Raw genomic sequence first — 12,424 nt, 5'->3', positions numbered from 1 at the left:
GGCAGATGGGTGGCTCAGTGGATTGAGAGTCAGGCCTAGAGATGGGAGGCCCTGGATTCAAACCTGACCTCAGACATTCCCTAGATGTGTGACCCCGAGCAAGTCACTTAACCCCCATTGACTAGCCCTTACCACTCTTCTGCCTTAGAAACAATACATAATCTGATTCTAAGACAGAAAGTCAGGGTTTAGGGGAAAAAACACCAAGATGCATTTGGCAGAAGGACCCAAATAGCTCAAGCAGATCATTTCCAGGGTACTGGTATATAAAACAGAGGTGCCTCCAATTTTGCCATTAGCATTAGCCTGAAGATTGCATACGCATGCACAGACTTACATCGGTGATAGTGTTCAGGGCAGTGTCTGCACCAATGCTGAAATCGGAACCGGGTATATTGTTGGATACAGTAGCAGGAACCATAATCATTGGAATACAGAATTCCTTATATTTCTCACGGGCAGCTGACAGTTCCAGCAATCCCAGGTAGGCCTATTGGGTGAGGGACAGGCACAGTACAATAATTAGGGATAATCGGGGGAGAAAAAGAGTGGACATCACTGGAACATGGAAGGACATGGAAGCGCCACAAGGAGAGCCACCTCTGCCACAACACACAAGTCACACATTGGGATAGCAGGGACTACTAAAAAACAACATAACATGCATTAGGAACACAAAACAGGAATGGCATTTTTTTAAAGGAATAATGACAGAACCACCACCTATCCATCCTTATCTCCCATTTAAAAGGATTAAAAATTTCCTCTCAAAACACTTCATTACTCCAATAGTTTTCTTACATTTCCCCCCTATAAATGAACCTAACACCTGGGAAAAAATACTCATTTAATTAAGCTTCTCAAGGAGGGCTAGACTCCAACATATGTTAATGGGTGGATTTTTAAGACTCTTTACCTTTGATAATGATCACTGGATTTCTGATTAAGTAATTAATAATTATTGTCATTAAATATGTATTATTATTAAATTAAAATTATTATTAATTTGTATATAAAATAACAAAATTAAAAACTTAAATAAAATTAAAATTAAAATATTAAATAATAATTAAATAAATAATGCAAAGAGTGAGTCTGAGTAAGTTTCTAAAGGTTTAAAAAATTCAAATTCACTAAACACATGAGTTAGCACAAAGGTTCCAGAGATTAGAACTCTTTGTCTGACTAGCTTTCTTTCCTATAACAAGGCAGATAAACCTACAAGTTTCCTGCAAGACAAGTTTGGAATTTCAGAAGTCTTGGAAAATTGATGCCTTATTTACCAAAAGTTTCTCAAATGAAATCTGTGGTATCCTTCATGTTTGATAAACCCTCCTTCCCCTTCAGCTCTATAGATATGGTTAAAAGTCCCTCTAGATAGACTTGGCATTTCTCACTTGTGATCTGCATGATTTAAAATATTATACACTCACCTCCATGGGCTCCCAGAACCCACTGGCTCAACCACTGTCTTCTGTCCTCACATCCCACTGGGATGGGAAATTTAGTTGTATAATTTTTATGTGTGAAATTGTATGAAATTTAATTGTATGACCAACTCCCAAAGGGTTTCAGACAGTATGCTTGAAGAGGACAGAAATGGCAACACTTAGGACTAGATAAGCCAACTAGCAAGTGAATAGTAAAACAGAATAATGTACCTCAAATCCACCGACAACCAAAAGACCGTTGATTTTATAAGTACGTATCTGTTCAGCAATCTGCTCCAAATACATTGCAGGGAGAGTACTAAAAATAGTTAAATCAAGAAGTGAGGTCAAACCCTTGTAAAAATCTTTGAAAAACTGATTAAACATTAAAGTGATCACATGTTAATATAAATAAAATAAGCACATGATCTGATGAAAGCCAGTGATGAATATGACTTCAGCATCTCCTATCTCCCCATACCACATTCTCAAACTCATAAGTTCGAGTTTCAATAAAAAATAGAATAGTTCCCATCTCACCCCAAATTCAGCATTCCAAAATGTTAGCAAACAGATGCATTATAGCACCCTTAAGAAAGTGATCCCAGAAAGAAAGCAAGGACCATAGGACTAGGTTTTTGAAAAGAAATGATAAAATATTGTCCAGATGAATCACACAATTTTTCTCTAAGTGGATCTGAATGACATGAGTTTCCCATATTGAGCTTATATATAAATTACAACTTATATTTGCTTTTCCCATCATGGAGCTTCATCTATTTCAAAAGTATTACCCTAATAGAGGCCAGATGGATAACATTTAGACCATGTATGTGTCACAAGAAAATGTCAAGGTTTCTTTTATGCTCATGGAATAGTAGAACTCATTACTGCAAGAAAGTGGGCCAGATAGGACCACAAAAATCATGCCAGCTCACATTAAAAAACACAGGGCACATTGTGAAACCCCAAAATTTCATTTGAATATTGCTTTCTATTTTTAATATGCTCAGAGCTACTGTCAGGACTTGTCCACAACTGCCAGTCAAATCACTTCCAACTAGGACACCAGGTCCTGAGAAATGAGGTGGTCAAATTCTTTGGGATTAATGAAGGTCCAGATTAAAATAAACATCAACAAAACAGGCTCTTTAATACAGCTTTGTGTCATTCACTGCACAGAGCCAAAGAAAACAAGAAGACACCCGGAGGCCAGGTAAACACTGCAGTTGGAATTGTACCTACACTGAAAAGACATTTTGAGGCCAAAGTGAAGGGATGAGACCATTCTTCTTTTCTGATAAACTCTTTTATTTATAATCCAAAGAGCTAGACTGGTTCAATAGCTATAATTTTTTTTCTTCATCACATTCACATTATTTTATAAATAAATGATATTCATAATGGCAACCCTGAGGCACTGCCAAGGTCTCCTAATGCCTTCTTAATCCTTTGTACTCTTAACCTTTTGAAACTGGCTGTTCACATATGATGGAGGCAGGAATGTTCATTAAGGAGAGTATTATGGTTAGGTTCTGATTCATGAGAATAATGAAATCCCCAAAGTAGTTACATTATTTGAATTCACAATACATATTTCTGCTGGTCTGGAATCATTTCTCATAGTTTACATAATTTGAATTTTGAGCAGTATGAATTTAGATGCATGGTACAACTTCAGAGCATTTCATTATGCTCACCGATTTGGACCTAGATGTTATTACCCAGAATACAAATTGCTATCTGTAACGGATAAATGGGGGTTTTCCATTAATTCAAGACAGAGCTCCTTTTTGGGTCACTCAGGTAACTACTTTGAAATCTGGCTCATATTTCCATGCACACCTGGCCAAGAATGGCAGATAGTCTCACTTATTTTGTCATTGTGCATGCCAGTCAATGTTATTACCGCATTTATTTAATCCTCTTGCTGCTGACCAAAGTGGCAACATAGTTTAACATAAATGAAACAATTTTACTTTATTTTAAAAAGCCAAAGAGATATTTATTATCTCCTTATATCTTAAATGCTTAGAAATATGGATCCCTCAAAGAAGGAAAGTATAGTTCCAAATAAATTTTCCTACTTTGTCTTGCATAAATACTTGAGTTTGTTATCCTCCTTTATGACTTATTAGAGGAAAGGATGGTGAATGGCAAAACACTCCTCAGTCAGAAATAACTAAAAGCAACAGGAGAGTATAGCTGCTGATACTTCATCAAGGAAGAGACAGTAGTCAATTCAGCGACTTCTCCCAAAGACCTTTATGGATAGGGAATAGATATTGCTCAAGTAAGACGTTCATCTTAACAACAGGATTCGAATACCTAGCTTCTTCAGTGTGGAATCAGAAAAAGCCAAAATAGGAAAATTACCGTTTTGTGCCAAGAATTGATCCTCCTTGACCAGTCCAGCCTCTAACACATGTCCAGTGGAATTCTTTTATCTAAAATGTAAAATCAATCAATCGATCAGTCAATCTCCAGATAATGAAATTAGACAACCCAGGATGACATGGAGGTCTAAAACCTGGGTAGCTGAGAGGATGGTGCTGCCCAGAGGTTTAGAGGAAAGACTTCAGTTTTGGATATGTCCAATTTGAGGTGCCAGTGCTGTATGTAGGGCAAATGCATTTGATGACATAGAAGGGCATATCAGGAAGGAGATCAGAGTTCATAGGTTTAATAGGCATATTCACAGAAATGTTATATGAACCCATGAGAGTAGATGATCTTACCAAAGAGAAGAGATAATAGTAGCAGCTGGCATTTACATCACTTACTATGTGCCAGGTATAGGGTTTTTTTTTTAATAATTATTACCTCATTTGATCCTCACAAAAACTCTGGGTGGTAAATGCAATTGTTATTCCCATTTTGCAGAAGAGGAAACTGAGACAAACAGAGGTTAGGTGATTTGCCCTGGGTTACATAGTCAGGAAGTATCTGAGACTGAATTTGGATTTTCTGAAACCAGATCCAATCCACTGCACCACCTAGGGTCTAGGAGAGAAATCTAACTTAGTAAATAGTATGACTTCAGACTATAACAATACAGAATTCTAAGAGTTGGAAAGCAGCTTAGAAGACCCCCCCAATCCATGCTTATTTTTCACTTGCATCAACATGACCAGCTTATGTAAGATGTCTCATTTTAGGAGTTCTGGGTCTTCCCCCATGGAATCCTGCATGTATTTGTGACATAATACAACTCTATTCTTTGTCTGACTTTCAGCCACTACCATTCACCTGAGATCAAGTCTCTAATGCAAAAGAGTATTTGAAGAAGAGTGGAGTGATGTGATACTTGCTAGCTCCTCCCCATGAGCATCCCTTAAATGGAAAATAAAAGGTGGGAATGAATATAGCCCTTTAGCTTGTGGTCACATATTGCCTCTGAGGGAGGGTTAGGGCAGGGCCAGTGTGAGGAAGTTTGGGATAATGTAGTTGAGTGGCACAGTAGATAGAGAGTTGAGGGGGTGTTGTAGAGTAGGGACAAAGAATTGTGAGGATCCTGAATCCTGTTTTGAGGAAGACTTGGGTTCAGATTTTGACCTGATTGATTTAGACACAAGCTTTGTGATCTTAGACAAGTCATTTAACCTGTTTGCCTCAATTATCTCATGCATAAAATGGGGTTAATAATGAACTTATTTGCAGGAATCAAATAAGATAATATTTGTAAAGTGCTAGCATAGTACCTGGTACATATTATGCACACACTATAAATGTGAGGTAGTATTATAGTGGAAAGAGACCTGGATGAGGTATCAATAGATTTGGGTTTTAACCTTTGTATAATTTTCATAAAATTCAAGATTTAAAAATTTTTGAGAAAAATTGCAGGAAAAGAAACTTGCTAACTCCTTGACTCAAGAAAGTGAACCATTTGGATAAAGTGCCATAAAGAAGCCTGCAGAAAGCCTACACTACATCAGAAGATCCAGAATGAACTTTGGGATATAGTCAACCAAGCTGAAGGGAGTTGAACACATTTATTCTGAATGTAAACTCTTATGGTGAAGGGGATTGCTCCCTAATTGGCTTTTTGTCAATGCACCTACCAATCACTGGTTTTGCTCTCTCTTTTATTTCACTCTTATCTCCTATTATTGTAACTTCATCTTTGAAAGTGCAATATTGTATTCACCTTTAGCTAGAAGATCTTTAGAGATATAATCTAGCTATGTGAAAGTATTCATTAGGGAGACTAGGGATGTAAATCTGGGAGATTTCAACATGTTTGTCTCCCAATATAATCATAGGGGGGATTGTGAACATAGAATTAACTCTCCCTCTGTCTATTTTTAGTTAATCAAATCAAGAACTTAAAGTCTCCCTGCTTATCACTGGTAGGTCATTAGATAGAAGAGTTCACAAATCACTTACTAGCTCACACCTCCAAAGGCCACAACCACTGCCCTCCCCTGGGCAGTTAGGAAAATTGGGAAGCTGTGATTGGTTCCTGTGAAGAGGGGGAGAGACAGGAAGTGGCATCTAGAAAACTTGCTTTAAAAAGGCCAGCCTGGACATTCAGATTCGCTCTCTGCATTGATGAGCTGGGCTGGAGGGTTTTTCAAGAGGCTGGCTCCTTGGAGAGATTCTTCCCTTGGATTCTGCATCAGTGAGTAGAGCTGAGAACACCACTGGGACTTCTGGCTGAGGACTACCAGGAAATCCACATGGAGATCAGTAGAGCCCCTGCTGGGGGCTGAGTTGTATTTCTCAGAAGCAGTACTTAGGTCTGGTAGACCAGACTAGGCTTTGTCTCCTTTCTACATTTCCCACTTCCACTATCTCTACCTTGTTGTAAATAAAAGCTGCTAATAGTCATTTTGACTTAGGGGCTAATATTTTATAAATGATGACCACAATCTCATTTTATTACGCTCATATTAAGTCAAAACCTAATTTAAATCTTACACCTCCTTGAGCACTGTGGATTGGGAAAAAGGAGGGAAAAGGTAGGGAAAAAAGGAAGGTAGCCAGGGGTCCCCCCCCCCTGCATTACAGTAGGGAAATTGACCAGGTTTTCTTCTTTTATTATAACTAGGCTAGGGAATTAAATTAAACCAAGCTAGACTCTAGGGAAAGTTAGATAGTTTTATTTGGGCTAGGAAAAGAAAAGTTTGGGAAAGCTAGAGAAAGTTTGATCTCCAGCAGCTACATAGGGACCAAAGATCCGGGGGGCAGAAGGCTCTACAGGAAAATCTCACTTCTTAGGAAAAGGCACTTCTTCAGAAAGGGTGCTTCTTAGGAAAAGGGCTCTCCAGGGCAAAAGGTACCAAAACCCTTGCTTCTCTCTTCTTTTATACTTTCTCAGACACCCCCCACAAAGGAAGTGGGATGTGTTTGAGGAAGTTGGAGAGCACTGGGAAATGTACTCTCTCAGGGTTCAGATCCATTTTAAAATGCACAGCACCATCATCTATAAAACAGGTTAAATGATACCTAAGTCCCTTCAACATTCATTAAAGTGCTTTGGCTTGTTTCTGGGATGCCATTAATGCCTTGTGATTCTTACCTCACCTTTAGACAATCCTTCAAAGCCATTATTGACAACCAGCATTTTATGACCCTCAGTGATGCCCACTCTCACTGCTGAACGGATGGCAGCGTTCATCCCTGCAGCAGGAGCACCCACATTCATAACAGCCACGTTAAAATTGCTCTTCAAAAGAGAAAAAGAAATTAGATTACCAACTGTTTCAAGAATAGCACAATACCACAACATAGTGCTTTTTGGGGGGGAGGGAGTGAGGGGGACTTAGAGAACTTAGTTGTGCCGCAGAGAAAAAATGCTTTGGCTGACCTTGCTGAAATCAGTGGGAGTGACATAACAAGCTTGGGGGAAAATGACTGGCACAATCTGCCAACTTTATACTAGGTTCAGAAAAATCTTTTTGACTGAGAGCTACAAGAGAATACCAATTAAACCCAGTTATCTAACTAATTACTATGTCAATGGACCTCTACATCCACTTCCATTGGTTTTCTGAAGGATCACTTTCAGAATACATTAGTATTCTAAAGCCTAGCCAACCTCAGTTGGACCAACAAACATCAGTTTATTTGTTTTTCTTTTATATGAGAAAATGGTGTGCAACTTAAAGGGAAAAAGTTTAGCTGGAGTTCTTTCTTACCTACATCATAAAACAGTTCTTTTTGTCATTTTAAGAATCAGGAAAGACCTTGACAATAGTGCTTTCTTTAATCCATGCAACAACACTTGGCTAATACAGCCATTTGCCACAGGGAAAATTCTGTAAACACAAAGAGCTGGAAATAGATGGATCTTGGAAAGTTTCCCAGCATATAGTCACTTACAGTATAGTCATAGATGAGTCATCTAGCTAATGAGCAAGGTATCCAAGATGGCCAATATTACAACAGAAGCAGAGAAAAGTATGTAACAATTATAGCACCATATGATTCAATTATCACTGAGTCATGCTTTAAAACAAAGCCTGGTATCCATTATAATGCCATAGATATAGCTATGATAATTTTATAGTACAATGACTTAAAATGTATTTGTAAAATATTAGCAAAAAGTTATACCTTGGTTTATTAAAATGCATGATGGCCCTCCAGAAACTTTATCTGTCAAAATGTATAATCAGTATCATTTACCAATTCACATGCATGTATGTTTTAGAAGATTCAATAGTATTATTAAATATAGCTGAAATGGAATACTCAATGTTGATCAACTTTATCAGCAAAAATAAAAAAAATTTCCTGTTATTGAGAATCTGAGAGCATTTGTTGACTCTTCAAAATGGCCTTAGAGAAGAGGATCTCTTCAAATCATTCATTTTTGATAGAATCAGATTTGACTTACTAAAAATAAAAAATGATTGATAAATTAAGCCTATTAACTGTGTACCTCTGTCTGACTTTTGATATGCAGAAAGAACTATGGTTTATATATATATATGTATATATATGTATGTATATATATGTGTGTGTGTGTGTGTGTGTATACACACACACACACACACACAAACATTTCTTATATGTGCATACAGTTAATGAATGCTTACATTGCACAGATTCAACCTGATTTTATATTTTAAAATATCAAACTGATTTCGTACATCTCACACCACTGTCCTCAATTTGGCTTAATTCTGTAACCAAATAAGAATATCAAGGATTTTGATTTCTAAGAAAGAAAACAAGCATTTTTAAAAGTCAAATTTGTGCCAGGCACTGTGCTAAGAATTTTACAAATATTATCTCATTTGATCTTCACGACAACCTTGGGAGGTAGATGCTATTATTATCCACATTTCAAGTTCACATAGTAAGTGTCTGAGATGAGATTTCCTAACTCCAGGCCCAGCACTCTACTGTGCCCCATTAATTCATAACAAATAATTTTATATTCTTAAAAAGTATCATTCATTATATGTTGTTGTTTCTATCAGTATCTGTCACATAGATTCTACTGCTCAAGAATAATTCTTAAAATAATTAATTACTCATAGATTCTAGAAATTCTTTTGATATTCAATGTCCTATAATTCCAGAAAAGTGGGTCACTTTTGTGACCCAGAAGTCTTAATGCACATCCAATGTTATGGTGTTTTCAGGCTTTGTTCATGGATTGAACTTTGGAAATTTATGGTGGGAGAGAATGGGAAAGGGTATCTTAGAATGCTAAGAAGAAAGGAAAAGACCTAAAAGAATGTCATTTGGTAGCATACTGTTTTTATATTCCATTTATAGTAACCATTTAGCTTCCAGAGTGTAAAAATTCAACTGAGAAATGAGATAAGTAGCAGTAGTAGACAACATTTAATAAATAACAATAATTAGTAATAGCCATTTCATAAATGGTTGTTGGCTTGACTTAAAAGTTAACAAAATTATAAAATACCATCAATTCCAGGTAAAGAATACCTATGGGCTTTAAAAAAACAAAACTCAAGGAGTAGCTTCAGCAAATATACATGCTTGTTCTCTCTCTCCCTCTCCTCCTCCCCCCCCCCCACACATGCACATATAAACACATTTAAAGTAGATTGTTTATATTCCGTTATTATTTATTAGAATATTTCCTCTCTACAAAAAGAAGGTACCGGTTCAAGAAAGGGACAAAAAACATCCCTTATTGTCATTATTCCCACAACCTTTCAATACCCTTCTTGCAAAGAGGGAACCTAATTTCCTGGAATTAATGACACTTTCCTCATAATCTCACATTCACAGAGTAGTATTCCCATTCACAATAGTTTCCATCCAACTACTTCATCTACTTAATCTCATGTTCCTTGAACTTTACAATCCTGACTCTTAGCCCTGGTCTCACAGACCACCTACCTTTGGAATCTCTGCCGTTGTTTCTTTCTGAGAAAGTAGTTTATAGGTTTGTAAGTTGTTCTCAAAGCTCCTAAAAGTAATGAAGAATGTTTTATTGTCATTTTATAATGTTTGAAAGAAAACAGATCTACCCTCCAGATCATACTAAGGAGTTTTCAGCCACATAATATTTTCAGTGTTAGGTGGTTCAGTGGATAGAGCATTGGACATGGAATTGGAAAGCCTTGAGTTCCAATCCCACCGCAGACACCTACTAACTCTGTGACCTTGGGCAAATCACTCAATCTGTTTACTTCAGTTTCCTTAATTGTAAAAAGGATATTAAGAGCTACATACCTTCCAGGGTTGTTGTGAACATCAAATGAAATAATATCTATAAAGTACCAGCACAGTGCCTAGCACACAATATTGTGACAATTAATATTCATCTCCTTCCTTCCCCTCTGACCATCCCTTCATAATAGCAAAAAATAATGAGATGGGTTCTGAGTTTTATTTTTTAGTAGTGGTGGTTGTGGTGACTGTTCATTGCAAAAATTCTGTCAAAATATCATGTGATCAGAATGAGGGAATAAACCGAAACTTTGTCAGGGCAAAAAATATGTAGGTAAATATCTTCAAGCCAGTCTTACAGACCTATAAGAATCTTTAGGGGCCTTGTTTGGTCATACCTCCTTCCTCCCATTTTGAGGAAGTGCCTGAAGCCTGTTGTTTCAAAGTCCCATCTATCCATCATCTAACCCATTCATAATCAATCAAGAGTCACATTTCCAAAATCCTTGACACACAGTGACCTAATCTCTGCTGAAACCCATCCATTAATGAGGAACTCACTACCTAACAAGTCAATCCATTTCATTTTTAGAATGCTCTAATTACTAACATCAAATTTATTTCACCCATAGTAAATTTATGAGCTATATAAACTTAGCAAGGGCTCTGTCTGCTGTTTCAGATTTCCTTCTCTTTTACTCTGCATTTATTTCCTATCTCATTATCCTTTGGGACTTTTCCAAGTCACTTTCTTTTGATCAAACCCTAATATAATTCCACCCTTCCCACTCTCATATCTTCCCACTCACAGCAGCTAATTTAGGTTTCAGTCAGCTTCTCTGAGACTGAGACCATCTAAATTCTCTCTCTCAACTCTTCAATATTTCAGCATTATTGCCCATTCCCTCCTCCTCCCCTCATTTCCCTTCTTACTATATGTGCCCTTGTTTCCATCTCTAATAATCCATTCCTTCTGATTCATAAATCCAACCAATGCTCTTTGCTGAAGAAAAATCTGATTCCTTATAATCCTTCACCCTTGCTGTACAAGATCCCCAACCTGAATTTGAGAATGCTTCTTTTACATGGCCATCCCTCAAGTCTTAGAATACTTTTCATTATTTGCTAATTTTCCATTCAATTTCTAAAGCCCCACAATATAATTACTACATATTTTAATTTCAGCAAAAAATGGTTTTCAAGAATTTTTCATCACATACTTCAAGTAGTCATTGTACCGAAAGTCATTGGCCAGGGGCAACTAGGTGGTTCAGTGAAGAACCAAACTAAGACATAGGAGGCCTTGGGTTCAAATATTGCCTCAGACGCTTCCAGACTGTGCAACACTGAGGGCAACTCATTTAACCCCTTAGCCAAGCCCTTATCATTGTTCTGATTTGAAACTAATACACAGTATTGATTCTAGGATGGAAGGTAAGAATTTAAGAAATAATAGTAGTTTATCCCTTCCGACACCAATTTCAAAGCATATCCATATGAATCCCATGTAAATTCACAGGAATAACCAAGGGAAACATTAAGAATGAGTTTGTAAGTGCACACATCTCCCTGACAGCTCAAGCAAAACACAACATTTGGCTCTTCTGAAATCTCTCCAATTCGACTCACCTTCCTCGAAGTTTCACTGCCTTCTTAAAATCCTTTTTATCCATTGCCTTTTGAACAGCCTGAGTCTAAAACAAAACAATAAAAGCAAGTTTAAAAATGTCAAAGTCTAAGACATTTCCTAAGTTGGTACAATGGAGAGAGTGCCAGACCTAAAGTCACTAAGTAAGAAGATCTGGGTTCTATTTCTGTTTCATTTTTTTCTCTAATCCTTTAGAGTGTTAAACAAAGCAAACTTGATAATTTAATGAGTGAACCAAGCTGTATACACAATATGTGTATTCATATTCCTTAAATAGCAATATTAATTTAGAAATAAAAAAATTATAACTCCATTTTCAAAGTACAAGATATGGCGGGGTTTTTGCCCCTCCTCCAAGATGTCCTCCTTTCTCTCTCCATCACCTAAAAGAGCCAATGTTTGGGCAAATTTTATATGCCTTGTGTCACCTTTGAGTTCTGAGCCACAGTTTCCCTTATGTTAAAGAAGAATAATACTACCTACCTTGTCCATCTCACAAAATTGCTCAGAATAATAGAGATGACAAATGTGAAAATAATCTGAAAAGCTGGAATTAATATTTATATACAAAGTATAGTCATGACAATCCCCAGGGCAACTCCATTGCTATTTTATCGAACTTGTAAAGATTCTGAAAAATATTGAGTTCTCTAAAGGTGAGGCAGCATTACTACCACTGTCATTTGGCTGCCTCGGCCCCTGAGGGATCAGTACCTTGGTCATCTAAATGTGGATGGCCAGAACA

The 12,424-nt window shown here is 37.1% G+C and overlaps 1 protein-coding gene across 6 annotated transcripts in view; it reads right to left on the bottom strand.

Moving 5' to 3' along the window:
- PFKP (phosphofructokinase, platelet) overlaps positions 1–12,424 on the bottom strand; it is a 139,914-nt gene that overhangs the window by 26,658 nt on the left and 100,832 nt on the right. For 4 of the 6 annotated variants that reach the window (XM_056800003.1, XM_001373982.5, XM_056800005.1 and 1 more), the window contains exons 11-16: positions 11,661–11,725; positions 9,759–9,828; positions 6,955–7,101; positions 3,807–3,877; positions 1,662–1,749; positions 338–490 (exon numbers count right to left, since the gene is read on the bottom strand). In XM_056800003.1, the coding sequence (XP_056655981.1) occupies positions 338–490; positions 1,662–1,749; positions 3,807–3,877; positions 6,955–7,101; positions 9,759–9,828; positions 11,661–11,725 (594 nt within the window). The remainder of the gene's footprint in view (positions 1–337; positions 491–1,661; positions 1,750–3,806; positions 3,878–6,954; positions 7,102–9,758; positions 9,829–11,660; positions 11,726–12,424) is intronic. The other 2 variants (XM_007504709.3, XM_056800004.1) reach the window with 1 other exon arrangement.

Source organism: Monodelphis domestica, chromosome 5, assembly GCF_027887165.1.
Source record: "Monodelphis domestica isolate mMonDom1 chromosome 5, mMonDom1.pri, whole genome shotgun sequence".
In the NCBI taxonomy this organism is placed as follows: Eukaryota; Metazoa; Chordata; class Mammalia; order Didelphimorphia; family Didelphidae; genus Monodelphis; species Monodelphis domestica.
This window is presented reverse-complemented; position numbering and strand designations above follow the sequence as displayed.